The 26,246-nt window shown below is 41.3% G+C and overlaps 2 protein-coding genes across 5 annotated transcripts in view; both read right to left on the bottom strand.

Annotated features, from left to right (window-relative positions):
• Nucleotides 1-235: 235 nt before the first annotated feature.
• Nucleotides 236-17,893, bottom strand: slc1a4 (solute carrier family 1 member 4). Its single transcript, XM_006808073.3, has 8 exons — nucleotides 17,207-17,893; nucleotides 10,576-10,618; nucleotides 9,090-9,155; nucleotides 5,457-5,623; nucleotides 5,079-5,312; nucleotides 4,261-4,455; nucleotides 4,024-4,158; nucleotides 236-3,699 (listed from the first exon to the last, which is right to left on the bottom strand). The coding sequence occupies exons 1-8, from the start codon at nucleotides 17,719-17,721 to the stop codon at nucleotides 3,471-3,473; spliced, it is 1,584 nt and encodes a 527-aa protein (XP_006808136.2). The 5' UTR covers nucleotides 17,722-17,893; the 3' UTR covers nucleotides 236-3,470.
• Nucleotides 17,894-21,564: 3,671 nt separating this feature from the next.
• The window catches only part of sertad2b (SERTA domain containing 2b), a 43,317-nt gene continuing 38,635 nt past the window's right edge, over nucleotides 21,565-26,246 (bottom strand). For all 4 annotated transcript variants that reach the window (XM_006808071.3, XM_035915444.2, XM_006808070.3 and 1 more), the window contains exon 2: nucleotides 21,565-25,748. In XM_006808071.3, coding sequence (XP_006808134.2) covers nucleotides 24,491-25,744 — 1,254 coding nt within the window. In that variant the 5' untranslated portion in view covers nucleotides 25,745-25,748 and the 3' untranslated portion in view covers nucleotides 21,565-24,490. The remainder of the gene's footprint in view (nucleotides 25,749-26,246) is intronic.

Below are 26,246 nucleotides of genomic sequence, written 5' to 3'. Positions count from 1 at the left end.
AATCTAATTGTCTGGTGACTGTTTCCAATATAATTAAAAATATGGCTTGATTATAATATTTCACCTTTCACTATATTATACAGCAAATTTAAAAAACAAGAAAAATGTCTACAAAAAGAACTTTGCACCGCAAAGAAAGCAAATTGGCATTGTTCGAGCTGTGAGAGTGTAACACAGAAATAACTGCCCCTTTTGGGTGGCTTAGATTGACACAACCAGGAATCAAAACAGATCATTTGGGTTGCATGACAAAAAAAAAACTTTAATAACTTTTAATGTTGACAGACAGCAAAAATAACAGGAAAGTGACAGCTGTACAGACGGCACAGAAATGTAGCAGCTATTCCTAAAAGAAAAGAGGAGGAGGTCATCAGAAACACTGGCAGGTGAAGCTTAGTTTCAAAAGTGTACAATAAGGACAAAGATATTTGAAACTGGAAAAGTATAACACACAAATAATACAAAAAAGTCAAACTAATTACAATAAATTAAAATATATATCACACATGTACCACATCATGTGTAATTACATGTGATTGTACAAGATACAGTTTACTAAGCTTTAAGTTAAGAGAGAAATTGTTAGCTTATAAAAATCAGGTGTGAAATCTGTACCATTGAGTAATAAGTCCTGAAACAAACTAGTTTACATCCTCTTTAAAGAAGACAACTAAAGTAGCACCACCACATCATAACAAGCCTCTCACAAGTAAGGGGACAGCGACATGAATGACTTCATTTCACACGTGAAAAAACAAAACAAAAAAGAATCCCTCACTTCTGAGTATTCTTCATTTGAAAATACAGAATCATGTCACAAGAGCAAAGCAGTCTCATCACCAGCTGTTAAATGACAGATCAAATAAATAGCAGAATTCACCACTGTCATGCAATTTCAGACAGATGCAGAAAGAGATGCAAGCAGCTTAGTACTTTCACATAACTGCCAGCAGAGGGCAGCAAAGACTCATCCTGCTGCTCAACCAGCAGAGATTTGGCAGTCACGCAAAACCATAAATCAGCAGGACATCAGATATGAAAATCACATCCCAGGTTACCACAAAGTATTGAGGGGCACCATCTAGACTCATATCAGTCAGTGAGCTCATTTGTGAATATAAAATTATGTAATAAGCGAGAAGAGTAGGATTCAGATGCTCTGACACAGCTTAGGATGCACCTCTTAAAAACAGTAAAGTATAAATATTAATAAACATCATATAATTTCCACTCTGGTGTCATAATGTCATGGCGCAAGACTCGGACATCATTGAGAAAAATCACCCCGATAATTAAAGGATGGATTTGCAACAAAATAACGTGCAGCGTGATATGAACTGCAATTTGGTCCAGTATTTGAGTGTAAACATTTGATGAGGATTTAGATTTTTGAATGAATGACTTATGAATTTGCTGTGATTTCTCAGACACACCACTGTCAACTACTGACCTCACTTACAACTTCAAGTTTCACATGTGATCTTCAATAAAAGCAGACCTGGAGTGTCAAAGAAGTGTGGTTACAGTACTCACAAACAAATTAACTGTTAGTATTAACAGTATCAACGGCTTGTATTAGTCCTTCAAATACACACTCTGGCAGCTGTGTGTGAAGTATTCAACTTTTTAAACCATTTTTTAATATATTTTTCCCATTTTCTGTTGAACGTTCATATCAAACATAGCTAAAGTTTGCCACATTTACATTTAGCATATATAAATGTAATCACTGTGAGCCAAAAGCTCAAACAGCTTCTGACTGCCCAGAATACCAAGTCTCCAAACGTTTTCGACTTTCATAAAGTAAAGGCCATATAGCTTACAAGAACAGGGTGCTTCTCCTCTGCTGGCTTCCAGAATGTAGCCAATCAGAACAAAGGGGGCTTTAAGAATGGGGCTCTTAAAGACACAATAAAATGGCTTATTTCAGACAAAGTATAAATTGAGGTGCTGCAGAATGGGCTAGCACAGGGCTAACATAAATGAGACATTTATGGACAGTAAATCATACAAACCTGTTTTTGACTCCCAGAATAAGAATAGCAAGCTAGAAAATAAACATCCTTCAATAATTTCATATCTATATCATTATTATATTTGTCTAGTTAGCCACAGTTGTTATTACCTAAGTGTCAAATGAGCTTCCCTGGACTTAGTCTAAACACCTGACATGATACTTAGCTAAGAAAAGAAGTAAAGTGGTAAGTTAAAAAATTATAGCATAGCTTACTGTTAGCATAGTGTTAACACAGCTTTAGCTGGTTAGCAAACAAAAAAGAAAAACTAGCTATGTTTCAGACTCCTTGGTAGCATAGCAATAATGCTCTTAGCTATATTTTCTTTTTAATAAAATAGCTAAAATCAGTGTAGCTAAACATCAAACAAGTATGCTGTCACAAAAAGCTAAGAAATATGCCAGTATGTACAACTTTAACCTAACTTAAAAAGGCTGATGTACATTGAACTTTAAAGAGCAAAAACGACTTTTAAGCTGCTCTCATTACAAAATTGTTGGCATCTGCTTGTAAAATGCCGATGTCAGCTTTTTCCCTGTAGTAATATTGATGTGAAGAATGGTTGTTTTCTCAGAGATAAATAGGGTCTTGTTTTATTTAGAGAGTAGACCATACAATTGACCTTTCCCCCATGAGAACATAGGGCAATACATGCAGACCAATATTCTAAGGAGCTTGGAAAGAAAGCAACTTGACTCCTTTGGGTTTCTTGAAGATGTTTTACAGCTGTGAAGCTTCTTCAGTTCTAAAACCTCTTAACAGCCCTTGTAAACTTTTCTCTGGATTATGAAAAATATTACTCTCAAACTGAGGCCCAAACAGTTACCACTTCAACCTAACCTGACACTACAAAATGTGTTGTTTTCATCCAGCTATTCAAGTAAAGACATCAAATTGAAGTAAAGCGCATACCCAGACTTCGACCAGTACTTAAACAATGACAGACAGATTGGTTAAACACTCTTACTTGTCAGCATCTGTTGAGTCGTTAATCCTCTATATTTTAAGCATGTCATGGTATTTGCAGTCTGAAGATAAAAAGAAATAAATGCACTTCATAATGTCCTGTTATACAAAGATGCAGATGAGCAGTGACTGGAGTAAGATGAACATAACTGTCACATTTTATGGGAATGTTTTAGACTTGGTATGTTTCTGTCACTGTTCATGTCAAAATGCTTTAATAAATAAAATGTAAAATACAAAAACTATTGACTTAAGTGACTGGGCAAATCATTTCAGTGTAAATTATTCTAAAATTTCATATATATTCAATTTAGCATTAAGATGCCAGAATGGAAACCCAATTTTAAAAATAACAGTGACACTATGTGGACTTTCCATGCTCTATCAGGCATTTTTTTGCCCTTACACTGAATCAGAATGCTTCCACAAAAGCAGCATGTCAGAGATGTCAAAGGTAAAAGGTCAAGAAAGGAAAAAGTCTTGCTGGGATCACAGCACTGACTCAATGGCTTCCGGCATAGCTTCTAAGGCTTTGGCTTGATGCGTGACTAATGGAGATGTCTCCTCCTCTGTCTGGACGTTGGCCACCGCCTCCACTCGGACTTCCGACAGCTCCCCATCCTGTTGATGCTTCTTCATCTCCAGCTGGTTTATGTGGTGGAGGATTCCCGCGCCAAGAGCGTCGCCCTCCACGTTCACTACAGTGGTGGTACGATCTCTGTTCACAAAGAGAACATTTGTGACAAATTTTGTGATGATGATGGTATCAAGGCAGACGGAAGGTTGTACTAACAAAAGGCCTTTGCTTTTCAAAAGAAGAATTGAACTTAGTATCATAAAGAAGAACCTGTATTTTAAATATGACCTATTTCCATTTGTTTGTTTAACCTATGTGTGTGTTTGCTCTAGGAAAATACTGCAGGGGGTTTCTGTTGGTCCTACAGTTGGGAAACGCTGATCTAGTTGGCTTGCTATACGCTAGGTGAGGTGTAGGTGTACGTGATCATCTGTAGTCTCCTATGTTTTCTAATATGACACTCACACAATCCAGTCAACAGCTAGCATGAGGGACAGGTCGTTGGTCGGCAGGCCGATGGCCTCCAGGATGATGGCAATGGTGATGATGCCACCGGCTGGGATGCCTGCTGCACCAACACTGGAGGCTGTGGCCGTCACCCTGGAAGTGTGATTCACAATGAAACACAATAAATTTCCACCTGTTTATGCCAGTAGGAAATGTTGGTGGTATTATTGCTTAATAAACTTACAATCAACTTACAGGATTGTGAAGATCTGCCCAGCGTTCAGCTCGGTATTGTTGAGCTGAGCAATGAAGACGGCAGCGATGCACTGGAAGATGGCAGCGCCATCCATGTTAACCGTGGCCCCAATGGGCAGAATGAAGCGGCTGATGCGTTTGTCCACACCATTATTCTCCTCCACACACTTTATCATAGAGGGTAGAGTTGCTGAACTAATGAGAGAAGAAAAAATGCAAATGAAAAAAATCTTTCTTTTTATTTTTGGTATCTGTCACACTGAGTTTTGGAAGGTTTGTGTCCCATTACATCTGGCCTAAAACTAACATACCAGCAGAACACCGTACCAATAGTCAAACATGGTCGTGGTGGTTTGCTGATTAGGGGCTGCTTTGCTGCATCAAGATGTGAAACTTGCCATAATTCACTGAAGCATTAACTCTGCTGTCTACCTGAAGCTCAAATTAATTATGCAGAAGGACAATAATCCAAACCACACCATCAAGTCCACCTCTGAAAGTTTTTGGAGTTGCCCATTAAAAGTCTAGATTTAAATCTGACTCTGACACTTTGGCCGTTCATGCTCAAAAACTCTCCAATTTGGCTAAATAAAAACAATCCTACAAAGAAGAGTAGAAGAAAATTCCTCCACAGTGATGATGTTCATAATAAATATGCAAATATGCAAAAAATAAGAAATCAGGAAGGGCCAAATACTGAATAAGTGTAAGACTTCACTAATATTACATGTCAACTTTTTATTTACATACATTTATATTCATTGATTTGCAGGTTCCCTGTAACAGCTCATGAGTGATTCTGCAATGTACCAGTATACCTGGAGCAGGTTGCGAAGGCAGTGGTGAAGGGTGTTATTAGGCCAGACAGGAAACTGAAGGGGTTCTTGCGCGTTAAACCAAAGTAGATGAGGGGTAGGACGATGCCTCCGTGGATAACGTGGCCCAAAATCGAAGCAAAGATATATTTTCCCAGGCTGGTGACCAGAAGAACCACATCTTCCATCTCCACAATTTTACTGCCCACTAGGAACATGATGCCAAAGGGGATATACCTAAAGAGACACAGGAGAAAGGAAGAGTCAAATACAACAATAAATAGTGCAGCACAGACAGTCAATGTCTATCCTTCTTTAACTGACTAATAAATGTCATAAAATATCCCCACATTTCAATAAACTTCATCCAAGAGCACTTACCACATGATCCAGGACACCAGCACCATGGTGGCTTCGTTGAAAGCATTGAAGAAACGGATGAGTTCCTCTCCCTCGTCACCCAGTTTCCTCAGCGCCACACCGAACACCATGGCAAACAGCACCAGACCCAGAATGTTCATGCCATCTGTTTCTGTACCATAAGGGACCTAAGGCACCAAGCAGAGTCACACTGTAAGAGCCTGAGCATACTGACAAGACTGTGTTAAGAAGGGCTAGTTGGTTTAAGTGAAAAGGGAGCAAAACACAGAAGAGGAAAGGGTCTCCAGTCATGCAGAAGGTTTGACAAATGTATCTTGGCAAGAGCATCTGTTTTACTAAGACTTAGTGTCACTGAAAGTACATTAAAGAGCTTGAGTGGAAGAATCTTTTCTTGGAAAGTGAAGAGCTACAGCATTACCTAGGCAGTGGTTGACCGTGCAACTTTACCAAATCCCTTTCTTTTTTCATTCTGTCCATGTAAAAGCAAAGTTGAATCACACAGTTTCAGCTGCACACAAATAGCAACAATACGCTTCTTCTCCTGAGTTGCTTCAGAAGAATTTACAGTTTGAGAGAATAACGACTAACAAATTTTCACGACACAGAATTAAGTTTTTTTGGCTCTCGCTCGCCTCATATTTACGTCAGCTCATATCTTAACACTAGCCACTCACTACTGTGAGGTTGTACTGTGAATGCTTGAGATTAATCCTCTGAGAACTATGACTCTCTGTAGAAAAGTTCGATCAGACTGGACCAAAGTGGTGGTCCACTGACCCATAATTCAAACTGCCTGCAAGGCTAAAATTGCTTGTTGATCCAACTTGAGCCAACTTAGCTAAGAAAACAAGTTGAAACACTTCCCACAATAGGAGTTCCACACTGATAATCACACATTGAACTCTTGGATGGAACCTTATGTGTATCCTTTCATTGTGGAAAGATAAACTTGTCAAATAGTAGAGCTTGTGTAGACTGCAGTAGTATATACGACACCTTTTGCGTGCTGCAGAGTGTGTATGTGCGAATGCAAAAGTCTGGAGGCAGTAGAAGTATTCAGTGAACTGGATGACAAATAGGGACAAGGACAAATCCTGTGCTCAATCCCTTTCCATTGTGCTGAGCTCTCCCACAGCTACACCAGCTTCATCCCCTGGCACTGGGGTGGGTGGGTAGGGGGCGACAGTCCACCAAGACCCACGGCACACAAATACCATGGACCAATGCCAAAATCAGATTCCCCCCACTGTTCCCCCATACTGGGTCAATGGGGACAAGCCACAGCCTCTAGGGTGAAGCATTAGGATTTAAAGATTATCCTCAAAATTTAACAAGTTATATAATCAAATAGAGTAACTTATAAAACTTCTCTTTGCTCTTTAACGATCCTCGAGTACAAACAAGCTACTTGAGTGCAGTGCTACTAAAAGCCTTTAAAAGTGCTTCCTTGTATTAACTAACAGGATTCTGCTGTGGTACAAGCCTAAAAAGGCTTTTGTACTATTCCCTAAATGCTTTTGTTTAGCAGTCTGTGTACCATTATGCATCTGTTAGCCGGCTTCCGATCGTCTGTCTCTCCTGCTGACAAATAAGCAAAGCCATCATACACTTATGATGCAACATCCACTACAAGTAGCAAGCAAGTGGCAATCAAGAAATCTGGTGCTGGTCCTCTGTCAGGATTTTGTTTTTCCTTCCTAGTAAAGACCAGCACATCATGTTGCCTCACATCAGGCATGCAGGTCATCTTGCTGGGTCAAGATGACCTGCACGGTGACCAACACCTGCATGTAATCGTAAGGGCCTGGTTGCTACAACAGTTACTGTGTGAAACTCCACTTTTGTCTTTCACCTTTTTGTCCTGCCTCCCCTCACGCTGCAGATGTCCGCCCCTCCCTGAGCCTGGTTCTGCTGGAGGTTTCTTCTTGTAAAAGGGAGTTTTCCCTTCCCACTGTTGCTGAAATGCTTGCTTATAGGGGGAGTCATCTGATTATTGGGGTTTTCTCCCTCTTATTGTATATATAATATATAAAGCACCTCGAGACAGCTATTGTTGTGATTTGGCACTATAGCTTATGAAGCCATTGTAGTAATATAGTTTTGTTGCCTGGCAATCAAAAAGAAAAAAAAAGCACTCAGGACAAAGATGCCTTTAGCTAACTCAGACTGCTGAAGCTTCATATAAGCTTATATTAAAAAGTATTCAGTATTTACTAGATTTATTTAGCCTGCGGTTCTTTTCTAGTGTTGTTACAGTATAATCACAGTATGGAATAATAACTTGTGTGGAGAAGTGGAAAACATGTGAGCACTAGATAAAGATAACGGCACTATATGAGTCCAGCATGCTTTTTAGTAGCAGAAGAAAATGCATCGATGGATGGTAAATGCAAAAACCCTGCAATCTGCAGATCACATAAGCTCTCTTCTGCTGGTATTTGCAACTCCCATGTTTATGCTTGTCCACAGAGAGATAAAGCCTTGTTTTTTTTTCCTTCATATTAACCCTGAAACACTAACGTCTGCTGACTTTCATCCACATGCTGAATAATATATAGAAAAATTAATACATGTGTATAGATAGATAGATAGATAGATAGATAGATAGATAGATAGATAGATAGATAGATAGATAGATAGATAGTGACTGGACATGTCTCACATGCATGTCTCACATGCATGTGAGACATGCAGGGACATGCATGTGCAGGGACATGCAGGGACATGGGCACATGCAGGGACATGCATGTGAGACATGCAGGGACTCACATGCATGCATGTGCATGTCTCACATGCATGTGAGTCCCTGCATCTCTCACATGCATGTGAGACATGCAGGGACTCACATGCATGCATGTGCATGTCTCACATGCATGTCCCTGCATGTCCCTGCACATGCATGTCTCACATGCATGTCCCTGCATGTCCCTGCACATGCATGTCTCACATGCATGTCTCACATGCAGGGACATGCATGTGAGACATGCATGTGAGACATGTCCAGTCACATTCACTATCTATCTATCTATCTATACATACATAGATAGATATGCAGGGACATGCATGTCTCACCTGCATGTCCCCTCACATTCACATTAGTGATAGTGTCAGTCTACACAGTTGCATTCTAAAGTTACTAAGTGACTCGTTTTTCCCTTTTTGAACACCTTTTATCTATAAAGTCAGATTATGACATCAAAACATTATAAGAAATATATCAATACTTAGAATTTAAGAGTACTAAAACTACAACTAGAAGCACTCATTGAGTAAAGTAATATTTATCTAACGATTATTTGGCACCAGTGAGCTAAAGACAGATTAAAAACTCATAAATAAAAATGACTGGCCTTTAGCCTTATTTGTAGTGATTGTACTGTTCACATGGCTATCAGCATTTCACCATCAGCCTTGACCCTCTTTCCCAAAACCAGCTCTTTCATTAGACGTGCACATACTGCTTATTCAGTGGTTTTCCACCCACGGGTGACTGACATACAAACAAGGTGCTCAGAGCAAACATGTACCTCAAGGATGGACGATGGCTTAACCTCCTGTTGACAGAGGTAACTGTTTGATGAGAGCACTTTCATGCATGCAAAACTTCACGCAACAGACGTTCCCAGCTTTTACCTTTTGGTAGAGGGTCGTCCCATTGGTATCATTCCCCACAGCAACCATCTTGTAGTCTGTTGCGTACTGTAACATAAAGAAAGAAACATGCGCTTGTTTATTTTGTTGTATTGCTGAAATAAATTAATGTTTTTAGAAATTGAATTCTAATATAATATGACATCTGTAGAGTTGCTCTTTGAATAATCAGGTGCAACTGTTTTAAATAATACATTTTACAGACATTGCTGAGGAACAGGGCATCTATCTGAGCAGAGATGTCACAAAAGGGAACCCACAAGCTGCCACTGACCCCCTTTTTAAAATATGATAGATGTTTCCTATACCAGTCTTCCTCGGGGGTCTTATTTTCTGACTTCCCATGGGCCTCTTCTTGGTTGCGCAGGTTTAAAAAATCCTGGACATTTTCAGGCTATGAGTAGTTCACTGTGTCAGTACTTTTTGTAGTAGACTTGGGACCCCGTTGGACACGGTCCACTGATGTTCAGTCTTTTCAGTAAACAGAACTGCAACAATGCCCCCTTTCCCTCAAAGCATTTCTTTAGACACCCCTATAGGGTAGAGGTTTCCAACATCTCCTAAAGATCTATATGAGCTTAAAAAAGTCTTGGTTCTTAAAAGTTCTTGGGCATGTAGGCACATAGAGTCGATGGGTATAGTCTCAACTGAAAAAGCCAGCTATCCAATAATCCAAATCTCACACATCATTTGTTTAAACGTCTGTTTAAACATCGAGCTGCCTGTCATTTTGTGTAAATCCCCCCTCTCCTCTGCTTTTTTGGTCTAATCCACTGTTGGAGCCGTTCCCACGGGGGGCTCTACCACAGCATATACTGAGTGTGTGGGGGTACACTGAACTCTGTAACCTGGCTTCACTTTAAACACTTTTTTACTCTTTCTGTGAGAAATAACTGACTTATTTGTGTGTGTGTGTGTGTGTGTGTAATTTACAGGTGTGGTTTAGGAGACATTTATGGTTTGATGAAGTGTGTCTGTGCGTGATTAAAAGAGTGTGAACATGCTTTCCTTTCTCCCTGTGTGTGCATGTGTGTATAGTTTATTTCTATCACTTCATCTCCAAATATTGAATTTTCCAGGTCCTTGTTTTAGCTGTAACAGCCAGGATGTTGTGCGATGGAGCGGCCCGTGTTGAGGAGTACCGAGGCGAGGTGGGTTGCTAGGCTAGCTTTAATGGAATGGTTTCGCCATGGTAACGGCTGGTGAGGGACAAGAAAAAGAGGTGTTCGGGTGAACAGGGGTGCGCTGCGGACTCTATTCTGGATGTCTCCTCATTAAGAGGCTCTTGGTGCTCTAACCAGGATTTATGGCAACTCTAAATGGATTTGTAGGAGCATCCGTGTGGTTGGGAAAATAAATTTGAATGAACAATCTGCACGAGACACAGGTGATACAGGAAAGAGGAGGATAAAAGGTGTGTGTGTCTGTGTGTGTGGGGGTGGGCAGGAAGTAAGGAGCTGGCACTCACAGAACGAAAGGCAGCAGCCACCAAGTTTGCTGGAAACAAATTCCTGAGAACGGAAGCAAAAACAAGTTAGCGCCACGGAAAATTACAGTCATCTCAGTCCTGTTCTCCTGTGTGAGCCGCTTTATCTGAACAAATGGTAAAAGGCCAACATCTACAACAAGATTGGACAGGTATTTCAGAATCATGTGGCTATCCCACCCAAACAGTAAATTCCCAACAGGATTGGTTTACCATCGTGGTATCTTGGCCTTTTTCCCAGGATCCTCCCTAAAGTTTGCATTCCAAACTCCCTGATAAAGCAGCTGTTCGGACACGAACCTGCTGTCTGTTTCAGCTTTTCGTAAAACAAATTAGTCTTAGTCTTACCTAGGGTTAGTTATCTTTCCCTGGAGGTTTCACTGTTCTCCAGTCAACTAAAGGTAAAGCAAAGTCAGGCAGATGTGGAAAATAAAATTAGACTAAATTTAATCGCTTTATACTTTTCAAATTCTAACTCAAGCACTGCAAGTCTCACATACTACTCAGTTATTTTCTGATACAAAACTGATGCACAGTGTAGTGAAGATTCATATTTTCTTAAGTTTTCTTTTAATTAATTTCCTTTCTATTCTTTCTTCATCATTATTTGGCTGCTGTTCTTTTGTCAACTGCTCGACAAACTTTACTTGAGGTCTGCATTACCATAGCAAAAGGCTACAAAATTTCTTGGCAACACGTTCCAATAGTGACTGAGATATTTTGCCAACATGAAGCACTACTAACAGTGTCACTACTACTAACAGTGTCAGTACAATCTTGTGTCTAACATGGTCACAAGAAGCACTCACAGGAGAACACTGATTGCAACTGAGATTATCTTAGATGTTACTTTAACATGTCTTGATGCATTCTCAATGATCCAAGTAAGGAAAAAAGGAAGAAGTCACTTGTCACTGTCTCTCACTGAAAATGCTACGTCCAGATGAACAGAATCAACTTTTTGGGAGTTACTTTGTCAAGTAACATCCACCTAAATGCTGCTGCAGGCCAAGCACACCTTCTGAATGCCAGAAAGTCCCCGATGGCAACATCTTGCAACTTGTCAAAGAGTGCACGGCATTCATCCCGCACCTGAATTTGCCAGATTGCCAGAATCTGAATATCACAGAGTATAAGTGATGTTGCTGGTTAGCGATCAGGTACACCTGTATGTAGTCCATAGTACTGGATTTTGGATCAGCAATAGACACACAGTATTGCTGTTTTGTTTTTTCCATAATTTTAATCATGACAGTAATAACAGCATGGGAAATGTGACATAATCACAATAGTCAGTTACTAAAAGACAGTGAGGAACAATAGGAGTAATTTGGCACTGAGATGATTTTTTGTCTTTCATATTTATGACAACCTCAGTAATGCAGAGGATAATAACCAGATTTACACGGAGTTTATTATTCATCCTCAAAGTGAACAGCCTACTTTGGTTCATTATCCCTTTTGTCGTTATAAATCCCTCATTCAAACATTTTCTTGACAGATTGTCACAGACAGAGTGTCAAGGAGTTTATTTTCACTACTGTAAGATAATCATGCAGGGATTACTAGAAGCCTGCAGGCCCTTTCTACGTACTGCTGTGTGTTTGTTGTAACGTTATCCTCTGGGGTCACACTGTATTGTGCAAAGAAATACAGGCTTTGCTCACATCTATTCCCATGGCCAGACCAGAGCCAAGCAATTCAGCTCATAACACCATGACCCCGTCAACTCTGCCTTGAGTTCAGGGACAAATGCTGCTTCAGCTGTTGAATATCTCAGCTCCCCAGGACACGCTGGCAGGTAGCCACAATATCTTCACTTAGTCTTTTCTTTCCTGATGTTTCAAACAAGTGATATGTTTTGGTTAAATTCTTGTTGCAACCCAAGATTCCCTAAATTCTTTTCCTTTATATGAAGGCAGTCAGGTTTCATCCTAGCACATGACCACAGCAAGAATCTGGATTAAGCCTGGGAACTCAGAAGTGAGCTGGCATGATTTTCCCAGAGTCTCCCTAGAGGCCCACTGTCTCTCTGTGCACTGATGTTACATAATAGCTTGACTTTCTAATTAATCGAAGCCAAGTATCATGAATGATCATTTCAAGGCCTAATTCAAATCCAATGATGTGATCTGAAATGACCCGTCTGTCTGTTGCTGGTTCTTCTGGTTTTTAGATGGCACTTAATGCAACAGTTTACAGGTTTTTCTACTGGATGGACACATCCAGCCAGTAGATTTAGTGGTATAAATTTGTGCTTCAGCTTTGATGGGAACATTTTAGAATTTTTATTAATGTATAACTCAGTATTAAATAGCTGATGTGTGTGGCTGTGAATTGTCCTCCTACAGTTTATGAATGCAGGTTACATCCCAAACTTGCTAGCTTTTGCCTCTCGTTAAGATATGTTCACTTTTGGCAGTAAACACCAATATAGTCCTAGCTAAAATGCTAAAATGCTAACAGTAAATCTTCAAAATGCAAAGTGCAGAAACCTCAGCCTTATTAAGAAGATGAAAATAAAATGCTTATTAGCTTCTTAGATTAGCGAGCATTAGCTTTCCGTGCCTTAAATAGTTAGTTGCTATCAAGCAGAATTGGTAAGCATGTTTCAGAAACAAGTTAAAACAATCCAAAATATACGTTTAGTCCTAAAAGCTAGCAAAGAAAAGCTAAAATATAGAGAGGTTATTTAAAAAATGGGCAGGCTAGCAAGCCACAAAGCTAACACCAGCGTTTTGATACTTTGACACAAATAAAACTGACTGGCTGAACCTTCAGGTTTTTAGTCAAACACCACATGCCTGGTAGTGCACTGAATAAACAGACTATCTGGAGTGTGTGTGTGTGTGTGGGGGGGGGGGGGGAGATAATGTAATACCCTGTGATATGACACATGTTTATGGAACATAGACAGCAGAAAGCATGGACAAAGCTTTTGGGTGGGAAAAATGAAACCATTGCTGAAGTGTCTTAAAAAGCATTCAGTCCACCAGGTGTTTGATACAGTATCTGTGGAAGTTTATGGGAAAATAACATTGTGAGTAAATGTTTCCAATGAAGTCTGTTGTGTAAATTGTGTCTGTACTATGTTTTGAAAAGAAGGAATATCCACGCTATGCTCATTGGCTAAAGGCTTGTGATTTAGAAGTTGTTAGGCAATGTGTGAGTGGTTTCAAAGTCAGACCTGCCCCACCTCATCCCATATTTGAAGCCGAGATGAAGTCGAGACAGCAGAAACTAATCTTGAGGCTTGACAGACTTCAGAAAGCAACAGGGGTAATGTCACAACAGCCACCATCTTTCACACAGTCTATATCAAGAAAATGCACAGTGATTTATCTGGTACTAAGACTAGCTAAAGCTTAGCTTAACTAGCTAAAGTTAAATGTTAGCTTTTTCAATAGTACCTGAATCAGAAACTTGTTAAAAATGAATATTCCCAAAATATTCTTACTTTCTGAATCAAATGAACCTTAGTCTATATGTATAAACACAGAATGAGAAGCAGAAAAAAAACACTCTCTTCACTGGACTTAGCTTTTGCGTTCTGTCCTGTTCTGATGTAACCCACTGTGAAATTTACACCATCTGAATACCTGCAAAAGCATAAAGTTTGAGAAATAACAGCAGCATGTCCACCTGCTATCATGATAAGGGAGGTGTGCTAGCTGTTTGCACTACAGTCTGCTACAGGCTCTGCACCTCTTTGCCTTCCCCAAAATACATCCTACTATTTCAACAGCTGTCAGCTTTCCCTCACACTGTTGGAACTTATTATTAACCACTGAAGGCTGCTGAAGAACACTGATATTTATAGCCTAACAGCACTGCTTCCATGAACAACTGCCATGCTGGAAAAAATAATTACCAACTTTACAAGGAGTTGAGTTGAAAATTGTACCACAGAACCTCTACCTGTATAATGAAGAGTTTGCCCCAAAGACACTGACTGTGTCTCTTCATAATCAGTGAAAAGCCATCAGTAGATTTTTTATTTGTGCTTATTTGTCCCCTGGAAGCCATCAGACTGCAATCTGGGCTCTATAAAGTATTCCTTATCGGGCACAGTTGTGTGTAACAGCGGTGTCAAGATACACTCTTAACAGTGGCAGCTAATTTAGGTTAAAAATAATCCATAATTACAGGTACTTATGTTATGGCATAGTGTCGATCAGATGTGACATGACTCTGCAAAGGTCTGCTGTGCAACCCTCCTTTCCCTGCTGGAAGTGGCACTTACGCTATCTGACAAAAGAAATTGTCTCCAACTGGGGAAGCAGTGATGCTAGAGGTCACCTTATTCCCCTGCTGGACACAAAATGAAAACATAATTTGGAGTGTTGTGGACGAAAATAACTGATAACAACATCAAGAAGATTTTTTGTGTTTGCGGTTATGAACAACTAAAAATTCACATTTGGGGTTTAAAGTCAGTAGAGTCCAAAACAGAATAAGTAGAGATGTGTTGTTTTAGGAGTGATTAAAACATCTGGAGTCACAGTGTATAATGAGAGTCTCTCAGTCTGTCGTTTACAGGTGGGGAACGGACCTGAATCAATTCTCCATGGGCAGCAGTCGGAAGAAAATTATAGGTTAAAATCATTAGAAATAAAAATAGAAACACCCAGCCAGAATTTTTGGCTGAATTGTTTTGCAGTTTCCCATTCTCATCCTGAACAAGCAAGCTCCAAGGAAGCTAATCTCTCCCTGAAGACACAGAGTGCAGTTCCAGAAGCACGAGCATGAACATCAACAGTGGACAGAAGTCCAAGAGACAATACCAGAGTTATGAGCAGAGAGGTCCAGCAGCGCTGTGGGCAAACGGCATCAGAAAGAGAAGACCCACCATCTGGATTGGATGGATGGAGATGCGTTTCCAGCAAGCTGCAACCTCACTGTGTGTGAAGGACCTTTAAGGAGACTGTCTGAGTTTGACATTTGCCATGTTTGGAGCGAGATGGCAATGAAAGAGACAGTGAGACAAAGAGATACACGGGACAAAGCTGAAGAGAACTGACTGCCATTGGACTGAAAAGTGGGAGAGAAGAACGGAGAGGAAAGGAGCACGTGATGACAGAGGCGGCTGTTGTAGTTTGGGGAATTAAATTGGGTTAAGGAATCCGGGGAGACAAACGACTGCCTGGAAGTGGAGGATTGACACAGTGTCCAGACCACCACAAAAGGGGGAGGAAGACAAACACTGAGGTATGCAAATGTACTGTTAGAGAAAGGAAAAGATAACACCACACCTTCACATAATATGCACTAGATATAACACAGAATCATACATAAAGTGTAACACATTAAAAGTGGGTATTTGTAGAAGGGGTTAACAACACACAGTGTGGTTGCCGATGGTAACCTGCAAACATTGGGGTTTAGCTGTGCCTGATTATGCCAGAGTTTTTCATTTAGATGTTTCTGGAACAAAATTTGGAGTGAACGGAGTTTTGTTTCAGAAAAAAGGGGGAAGGTACATAAAAGGATACATAGAAATAGAAAATGTATTAACCCGACTAACACACACACACACACATGTAATGAAGCTCATTAGAATCAAACACAATTTTAAGAAGGTAATACTGTTACCAGCATCCTGTCTGGTTTATTGAGTGGGTTGAGAACTGATACATAGACGACTGAATTAGTATTATTTTCTAATTCTCCTCCTCTTGGCCTCGCAAGCGAGCCCAAGAGGAGGAGTTGTCACGTCAAGGAATGTTATTTTACTGTCACTGTGTTATTATTCACATGCACGGTCATTATTTCATCATTACTTCATTAGTCTGCATCACTTATCATCAGGTTATCATCAATAGTATCATGTATCATTTATCATTTAGTAAATCTGCCAGAGCACGCAGAATAAAACACATTCTAGATACAATACTCTATCATGCATAGCACCAGCATAGCTGTAGGTCCGCAGTAAGTCAGATGAGGACACTCAACTTTCGTTGGCCTGGTCCTACAATCTTACACAACTGCACAATCTTACACAATTGTTTGTGTTCCCAGATACCGATGATTGGAAACATCTGGTTTCAATTCTGGGAAACATCTGGTTTCAATTCACTCTCAATCTGAGTGGGAACACTTTTAACTGTTAGGCAAAGCTCTCCATCCACATCAGAGCAGCAGACTGAACTGTCAGTGGAAGATTTGACCTGAACAAATGAAGCACTGTTTACAGATACCGAGTGACCTGCTCCACGGGGTCACTCGGTTTGTGACATTGATCTTAAACACTTCCAAACAGGACCACCGTTGAAATCTTACTATAACTGTAATCACACTCATTTAGATGGTACACAGATCAAGTCTGCTACAGTGGCAGAGAGGACTTGGTTGTTTCAGTGGCGCACATGTGAGGCTTACTACAGCAGCCGTAGCCTTACTGAGCGTGTGCGCACGCATGCCTAGGATGACTGCGAGCGTGGAGCCATTCGTGTGTGTAACTAACCAGCATTCCCAAACCGCCCCGAGGCACGCTGTGCCACAGTTCCCGTCAGATTCACTACAGTACAGCACACAAATCCCCTTCTTGCCACACTACCCTCTAACATGCTACCGTGTGCGCTGTTTAAGGCGATTAAAGGGGGCTCTTTACCTGGCCAGATCTAAGAAGGAGTCGGTGGTCTCCTTGTTGTTGCTGACGCTCTCCAGTCCCAGGTTGTTGGTGTTCAGGGCTCCCGCGCCCACTCCGGGTTTGATGATGAAAGCCAGGGCTACCCCGATCCCTGAGGCGATCAGCGTGGTCACCAGAAAGTAGGCGACTGCGATGCCCCCCAGCTTGCCCAGGGAGCGAGTGTCCAGGCTGGCGGCCCCCGATACGAGACTGCAGACGACGAGGGGCAAAATGATCATCTTCAGCATCCGGAGGAGCATCTCACCGGGGAAGGCGAAGTAGGTCATCTGCGCTTTGGTCAGGTTCATGCTGCGGACCATCATCCCGAGCCCGACGCCCACCAGCACGCCCGACACTGTCAAGATCACCAGCAGGTTCTTTCTCAGAAACTCCATCAGCTTTTCTCCGAGGCTCTTCTGCGAGCCCTTCTCCAAGATCTGGTCTGTGGATGCTGAGCCGGGCATGGCGTGTCCGTTTATCTCGCTCTTTTTCTCCATTTTTATTTTTTTCTATTATCTCCGATGCGGCGTGGAAAGCCCAGTCCGGTTTCAGACAGCGTGGGTAGGACACACGTTTCTGTGAAGGCTGGTCCGGCGTTCAACTCTGAGCGCAGAAGCGGCAGGGCGAGCCAATGGAGAGTGAGCGACGACACAAAAAGCCAAGTGGAACATGCGCACAAAAGGGGGTACTTTATACCAAAAGCAAATGATGCAAGAGCGTGGGATATTGCCAGTATCCAGTACTGAATAAATAACTGAGGGTTTTATGATTGAAACAGCAGACAAAAAGCCATTCCACCGGAGTGCGCGCTCTGCTGCTTTTCTTGTCTTCTTCCTAATAATGCAAACACATGAAAGCACCCTTTTCATCACTCATTTTCTGCACTTTTTGGAAAGCCCACCCGAATCTTGGGCTTAAGACGAGAGCATCCTATTTCATGTCTACTTTTAGTTATTCACTATAAATATTTGCGCCCATAGGTATTTTAGTGAAATAGCTGTCGTCTCTTCATTTTCACACGGATCACACCAACATTTGTTTCTCTAACGGGCAGAAATAGTCAGTGCAGTGTTCCAGCCTTTTTGGCATGGTAATGAGATTAATCGTGATCTGTCACAAACCAGTGCTGCTGCATGCTGATAATAAAATAACAGTTACTGTTTGCAATATTATGGATATTTTAGGAGCTTTATTAACCTTTTTTCTGTTAAAGTATCGTTTTTACTCATAAATCCTTTCTGTATGCAATTTAATATTTTATTGTAATCTTTTATTATAATTATTTTTATTTTTATTTACAAGCCTTTAATAGTCAGTGGAATACAAGATCTGCTCTTGAAGCAAGCGACCAATCAGGGTGCAAGAATGAGAATAGTGTCTGGAGAGCAGAGGCCTGTCAGCACCATGGTCAGCGCTATGCGGCTCCTAGAGGGCGCTATTCACCAGCTCCTTTCACCTTTTCTTTTCTTAAAGCGTCACATTTAGACGGAACAGCAGCGACGGGGAAAAAGATTTCCATCATTTTAAAGGTTCATCAGTCTCTTCTGTTGGAAGATAAGAACTGTTAGCTTTGCTCACGTTTACTAGTGAGACTCTCTGTTGCACTGCTGGTGTTTGACCACAAGGTGATCCCATTGGAGAGCGGTTGGTTTAGTAAAGACGCAGCTGACCAAAGGTAAGCCATGAAAGTACGAATAAAGGGAGCAGCTTGCTGCTGGAAAGGTTTTCATATTCATTTTTCTTAAACAGTTTATTGGCTTTTGTGTCTAATAAATATGTTTATCTTTATTATTCTTGATGTTTGAGTAGCAACTGTAAGTATGAAAAACGTGTTAAAATTTGATTTGTCCTTCTTTTCATTATAAAATATATTTTTAAAAATGGTTTGTAATATCTTGGATCCACATATGAATCATTTGAAAGATTGTATCATATATGTAAAATCAGATAATGTTAGACATTGTTAGGCGCTCAATCAATTTTTGACCTTTATAGTCGATGACGTTTGCATGACTGTAACGTCTGATTAGCTTGTTTCAATGGGAATTTCTTACGTTGAATAGCGCTGTTTTCACTCCTTTATAATGACTAAACTGACAGCCTGTTGCTCTTTCAGATGGTGCAATAGCTTTCACACATTTTCTATGACTGTGAAAAAAATCTAAGTGAAATATAATGAAAGATAATGTTTTAGGAAAGCATGACAATAAAATCAGCGGAGCCTTTATAAAAGACAGTGGTCAGCTAATCCGGTCGTTAAGTGATGACGTGACGAATCCTACTTCCGGGCCTAAAGTAGTCTGCGTTTAATATGGCTTTTGTGTTGTTAACATGTTTAATGTTTTGTATTTTCTTCTATTTAATCTCAAAAAGCTCCTAAACAGTCAGTGATCACTGTTGACCTTCCTCGGCTTTTATTACCGCTAATCATTTATTTAAGCTCAGTTTTTAAAACCTTAGGATGTAACTACAGCCCAGCCCATGCAGCAGTATATGAGTGACTAACCTCGTATTGTGGATGGATTATCTCAGTTGTTCTCCTGGCTGAAGTTTGTCCTTTTACAGCATCCTGCCATGTGATTACATTTGTTCCTGACCACCGAGAACACTCACGTTAACTTTTATCGAGTGGAAAAAAAGTTAGTTTGTTTATATTATGCTAACATAGCTGTGTCGCTAGCGGTCGCTTAGCACATCATTATATACGAGCTAGCCAAACTTCAGTAACCCTACAAACGTCACTGCTGTTTAGTTTTCTGTCTTCATTTATGTTGGAAGTGATAACAGAGCTGTACGTTTTAATTTGTTTCCAAAACCCCGCAGTCAGGACATGCTATATTGTATTTAGATAGAAGCTAGCGAGCTAACTTCCTGCTAACTTCTAACTCCGTTAAATGTCATAAATTCCGTTTTCATGGATGCCTGGATGTTAAACTCAATTGTTACACCTGGTAGAGCAGAACGCTGATCATTTTATTAAAGATGAAAGACTTTAGACAGTTTTTCAACTCTCAGTAATGCCATAGTGATTGTTTGATATATGGACCTGCAGCAGAGTTTAGGCCCAGACACGGCTAGTGACGTCAGACTTAACGACCGGATACATTCAAAGGAGAGAGAGGCAATATTCAGACGACACACTGAGAGGCAGTTCTCTGTTTCGCTGCCTCTGGGTTGTCCTCACTGACCCCAGTGCTGCTGTTGCTAAGTTGAGTTAAACTTTGCATGTCTCCAATAGAGACAGACTGTCCTCCTTCCCCTCACAGCTGTGTGGCCTGAATGCTGGAAATAACCACCGGCTTGTGGATCTGGAGTCATGGCTGTTTAACAGTGGCTAACATTGGCGCCCTGCCATTGTAAACTGCAGGGGGGGAAGAAAACAGGGAAAGACACATACTTAGCTTCCTCTTGGAGATTGCTGAGCTGTCACCCAAGGACAAGCAAGAAACAGCTGGTCCTTTTGGGAGGCACCGAGGCCCAAAACTGACCAAAAGCAGTAAAGGTTTACTATTTTAGTCATTATTATTATTATACTTATCCATAACCTTTATGATCATTGTAAGGCGATGTTGTGCTTCTGGATGAGGCAACTACCTCTTGTAGTGTTTAGTGTACCCAGATTGTTAAGATCTTCAACAATTTTAATAGCAAGGATACTCAACAGCCTCAAGAGACCTGGTTATTGAAGAAATTCAAGAAAACGAGTGGAAGTCGACAATTCTGGAACTCTTTCTGGTCAAGCGGTCATTGCAGACAGCTGCCTCTCCCTGAGCCTGGTTCTGCCTGAGGTTTCTTCCTGTTAAAAGGGGTTTTCTCCTTCCCACTGTTGTCAAGTTCTTGCTCATAGGGGTCATCTGATTGTTGATATTTTTCCTCTGTGTTATTGTAGGGTATTTACCTTACAATATAAAGTGCCTTGAGGTGACAGTGATTTGGCGCCATATAAATACATTTGATTTGCAATTTAATTAATTTTTAAGTTAGTTTCCAGAGCTTTCGGTTACACCTCATGGCCATCTTCTTCACAGGTACTGTGCATAACCCTCTCATCATGTGAGTCTTATTACACACACAAGTTGAACTTGTGGTAAGATTTCCCTCATCTTTTTTAACCAACCCAAGAACCAGTTTATTAGTTGTATTCCACTTCTGCTTGTCATCACTCCACCTTTGACAGTGACTCATGTTCAATCATGTACACGTCAAAAGAACAAAGACAAGGAGACACAACAGACACCTGCTCTTTTTACAGTTTATTGTATATGTATATTTATATATATATATATATATATACATACATACATATATATATAAATATAAAACTACAAAAGTAAGACTGTTTCAAATTCATAGACAGCTGTACTTTTATTTCATTTACTATGTATACATATATATGTATGTATATATATACATATATCAATATATCAATATACATATACATATATATGTATATATTATCTACAGTCCACATTTGGATCCCAATACAGTGATCAGCTGATAGTTTCTCTGTGTGTGTTTGTGTTCTATTGCATAGAAAAAGGCACAGCTCTGAGGTCTGTGTAAAATACAGCCTTTGCAGAGGGACTCAGCCTCGACTGTGGTCAGTCCTTATCTGCGGTTAGAAATTGCCGCACGCTCGGACAGCGCTTAAACCGATTCGGTGACAAACACTGATCGAAAAAGACTCAGAACCTTGAATGTTGTTCATACTATGTACATTACTTTTGGCATCAGAGCATCTGACAGGCTTTGGAGACTTGACATCTGAAGGTTTGAGATGGGCTTTTTGAGTATTGCTGCATGAACTCTTCGCCTTCAACTGGAAAGTGATGAACAAGAGAGTACAAAAGATGTAAAAAGTTGTGGCTGCCACCCCAGAAATCAAAAAAACAAAAAACGATAACAATGCAACAAAACAAACATAAACAAGATAATATAATTATCTATGTATATAAAAAAATGGCTTCCACCCCATAGTTCCACACTCGGATACATTCCTTTTTGAAGTACATTCCTACCACACATTCTGTACACACATTTACAATCCAAATGTTCACATAAAAAATAAATATATTTACAAAAAAAGGGGGAAAAATCCATACGAATAAATAACTTCAATGACAATTTAAAAAAAGGAAAGAAAAACAAGCACTCCAAAATTTAAATATGGTGAAAGCAACAAGATACGGTCATCTAGAAATGGTATTAGTTGGTGCTGCCATGTGCTCGGCTCACACTCTGCTTCGGTTTAAAATGCCATCCTTTTACAAGCTAGTTGAAGTCAAATGTACCCTGGGAAGCTGATGATCTTCCACTGGAACACAATGTTCTCAAACAATACAGCGAGACCACCGCAAAGTTGTGCTGGCAAACACACAAGGGTTCAGGGGTTCTTACGGTGACTTGCTGAAAAACGCTTCCATGATCAAAATAGCCACTGGTGGCATTCCCCAGCCCTCTGGATCATTACAGTGTCCAGAAATGCTTCTTCTGACAGATGCTGTATGATGAGAAAATACAGCACACAGCAGCTACAATGGTGACTAACATTAAAGCTGTGTTCTCTGGTGCCCCTTCTATACTTTCACTAGATGATTCTGTGTAATATGTACCTTAAACCCACAGACAACTGTTACTCAGAATCACTTAACTGCCAGTTTTGTGTTTTAATGCCATAAATATTCAATGGTGACCTCTGCTGGGTGGTGGTTGGAAGTGTTTTGAAACAACACTTTGCATGGTTGCAGTATCAGGTTAACACTGTGGTTTGGGTTTCCTACTTCACCCGCATTCTTATTATTTACGAGTCAGATTTAGACCTCCTGGCCCGTGAGCTTTTTGAGGCAATCTCAAAATTGTCCCGCAGAACCGTGAGATTTTGCACTTTAGGGCTTCTATTCTAAGCACAAGTAAACATACTCAGGGTGTGTGTAATACTGTATGTCCTGCTACAATTTGCCAGTCACCTGTGTTGCTAAATCAGAGGGAACTAAACCTCACCCAAAAAATAGTAGTCCTACTAAACGCCCACATTTTTCTTGTGTAATTCCAAGAGTTGCAGTGGTACCACAGTGAATTTCCCTGCAATGGGGTAACAGCTGTTTTGTTTTCAGGCCTGCGCAGCTAAATTTAACATGCGTGTAGTGGGCCCTGAGCCTCTGCTTAGGCTGCACTTTTCACATCATCTACATCCAACTGGGAGCCATGAGTCGGTGCTGCTGCTGCTGCTGCTGCTTCCAATGTAAACACGCCGAGCTTTCCCCTGTGGGTGTAGCTCATTTGAATTCTGCTGCAAGTGAATCATGATAACTAGCTCATATGACCGAACGCATGTAAAACAGCATCCAGCACAGTTATATGTGCTTGCTGATAAGGAGAAGGAAGAAAAAAACAAAAAACGAAGGTCCTGCACTGAATTCATAGACATGATGTGTACAAAAAGAGTTTACCAGGCGAGGCGTCGCAGAGCCACTCCCAAACTGTAATCGTATAGCCAAGCTAATATGTCATCTAGCACACTGGTAAAACTACATATTCCTTTTTATGCTTGCTTTACAAATAAAACATAGCATCAGTAATAAGATAGAGATTAAATAATTACTATTTGATCATGAGAAATTACCTTACTTAACGATAGTTTCAATACAATAAATTAAACAAAAAACATTAAGGAGTGACCTCTCTAAGCTGTTAAAACGAAAGAAAAAAAATACTGTAAAAACAGGAATTGAATAAGTGGTCATTTTGAAAGGCACTCATCTGCTAAAAGCCATAATTACAGTGTGTGTGTGTGTGTCTCATGTTTATGCTTGTATTTCTTTACCTGTGAGGAGTAAGTGTCCCCACAAGGGTAGATAGAGTTGTCCACAACAAGGACAATTTCATTGCTTCTATTTACAGTTACTCCTTAGGGTTAAGGCTTAGATTAAAGTTAAAGATTACAAAGAGGATTAGGTTTCGGGAATGAAGGAAGTCAAAGGAGGTCCTCACAAGTATAGAAATACAATTATATGTGTTTGTTTCCCGGTTACTTCTTTTCCATATTTGGAAAGGCGAGGACAGTGCATGCACAGTGTTGTGTAGTAGTAGTAGTAGTAGTTGTCATAGTAGTACTAACTGACATCACCATCGATGTTTACAATTACCGACTTTTGAAGAGAGTTTTTAAAAAAAAACAATGTAAAAACAACAACCAGGAAAAAAATCGATCCCACGTTTTCATTCCAGTCTGATTAAACTGTTTCTCAGGGGGGGGGCATCCTTGAGTCAGGAGCCCACCAACACCTCCATGATGTGGTCCAATTCTGTCAGATCAATTTTGAAAGGCTGATTGGCTGAAACCTGGGGGGCAGGGCCGCTGTACGGTGCCCCCAACGATTTGAGTAGGTCGTCCGCTGTCACCACTGGCGACACTTTGGCGAGGCCGCCGGTGCTTGCTGTCCCACCCCCTGCTCCCCCTGCTGTCGTGCAAGGGTCAAAGTCATACATGGATGTGTCAATGTCGGCGAACAGGACATCATCCAACGCCAAGTCTGAGAGAAAGGGCGAGGAAGAGGACGGGGGACAAGAAGGAGAGGAGGAAACGTCTACCAGGACACCTGGGGGCACTGCAGGGAGAGTGTCCATTGGCCGGAGCTCAGCACAGCGGCCTTCCACTAGGAAAACGGCAGCTGCCTCTGGTTTAGCACCCGTAGTCCTGCAGTCTCTGGGTGAGCCGGTGGGTGTAGGTGGGAGGTGTTGGGTGGTTGGTGTGGGAGCTGGGGAGGTAGTCATGGTCGTAGTATTAGCTGCTGCTGTCCTTGTTATGGCTGTAGGAGGACCCAACTCCATGTCACTCAGAGAGGAGGAAAAGACAGGCACAGGGACAGAGGGGGCCTGGCTCAGAGGTGCTGAAATGGGAGGCTGCACTGGGGGTGGTGACAGCGGAGGGGTGGGTGGAGATACCGCGCAAAAGGCTGAATCTCCACCATCCTCCTCCAGTAAAGAGGCAGGAGTGAGGCAGGCCTCCAAGGGGGCAGGACAGGCCTCCAGACGGCTGGGGCAGGCCTGGGATACCTGGCAGTTGGGAGGCACCATTGGGTGGGGTGAAGGCGGAGGAGCAATCGCTGGCATCAGCAGTGCAGAAGGCTGGGATACCTGTGTGCTCGTTGCCGCTGACAGAACGCCGAAAGACGGCGGCGCCTCACGGAAGCCTTCGTCCATGGGGTCGTCGGGTGGCGGCGAGGGCGGAAGGAGAAGTGGCCGCAGGGAGCCCTCTTGCTTGAGTTCGTCCTGGATGCGGCGGAGCATGTTGTTGATGAGGACGCGGCGCTCCAGGCTGGGTTCTCCCAGCGGCCGTTGGCTGTACAGCTTCATCAGAGAGATGTTAAAGATGGTCTGCCGCTGCAAGGTGTACGACACCTTCGAAAGACCTTCTGGAGTGACGCCTAGCCCCCCTCCCGCCACCGGCGCCTCCAGCGTTTTGCCTTCCAGCCCCTCTTCATCCTCGTCCAGCTTTCGCTTCGCACCTTTACCGAACATATATCTGAAAAACAAATAAGCAGAGACAGAGGAGAGATTATTGAAGACGCATATAGCTTTGCTAACATTAGGGTTTAGCTGTCTTATCGCTGGATGTTACTGACATCACACAAAACTGAGAGTAGAAAAAAATGTCTGTTTATAGTTTAGACTTTTCCCATTTTAATGTGACGATCCAGCACTGTGACAGCAAACAATGACCGAAAAACAGGGAAAGCATAATAGGTCCACTTTATAAGCAACTGTGGTTTGGCCTACTCAACAATCACTGATTACACTGACCAGACACAAGTGTCAATTCTCTTTTCAGGTTATTGAACTTTTGTGACTATTCAACTTTTTTTTTTTTTTTTTTAAAAAGAAGTCATTAATAAACTATCATTCCTTAATAAATAGCTAGTTTTTCACAGTCCTAGTTAGTTCCTCTCACTAGTGGACGTTTCCCTGCTCTGTAAATAGAGTCATGTTCTGGTTTGTTCCCCACAATACACCTCAAAACAAC

The sequence above is a fragment of the Neolamprologus brichardi genome, chromosome 13 (genome assembly GCF_056152115.1).
Source record: "Neolamprologus brichardi isolate AB-2024 chromosome 13, ASM5615211v1, whole genome shotgun sequence".
NCBI lineage: Eukaryota > Metazoa > Chordata > Actinopteri > Cichliformes > Cichlidae > Neolamprologus > Neolamprologus brichardi.
The sequence above is the reverse complement of the archived record's forward strand: the minus strand, read 5'-3'. Positions and strand labels throughout refer to the sequence as shown.

Bases quoted from the DNA above. Each gene is read 5' to 3' on its own strand.
- slc1a4 (XM_006808073.3), bottom strand. From the start codon at position 17,721: ATGGAGAAAAAGAGCGAGATAAACGGACACGCCATGCCCGGCTCAGCA. The intron at 5,624-9,089 runs GTAAAAGCTGGG...TTGGTGCCTTAG, and splicing joins GGACGACCCTCTACCAAAAG to GTCCCTTATGGTACAGAAAC. The intron at 3,700-4,023 runs GTGAGTGTCATA...CTTTGTGAACAG, and splicing joins CTAGCTGTTGACTGGATTGT to AGATCGTACCACCACTGTAG.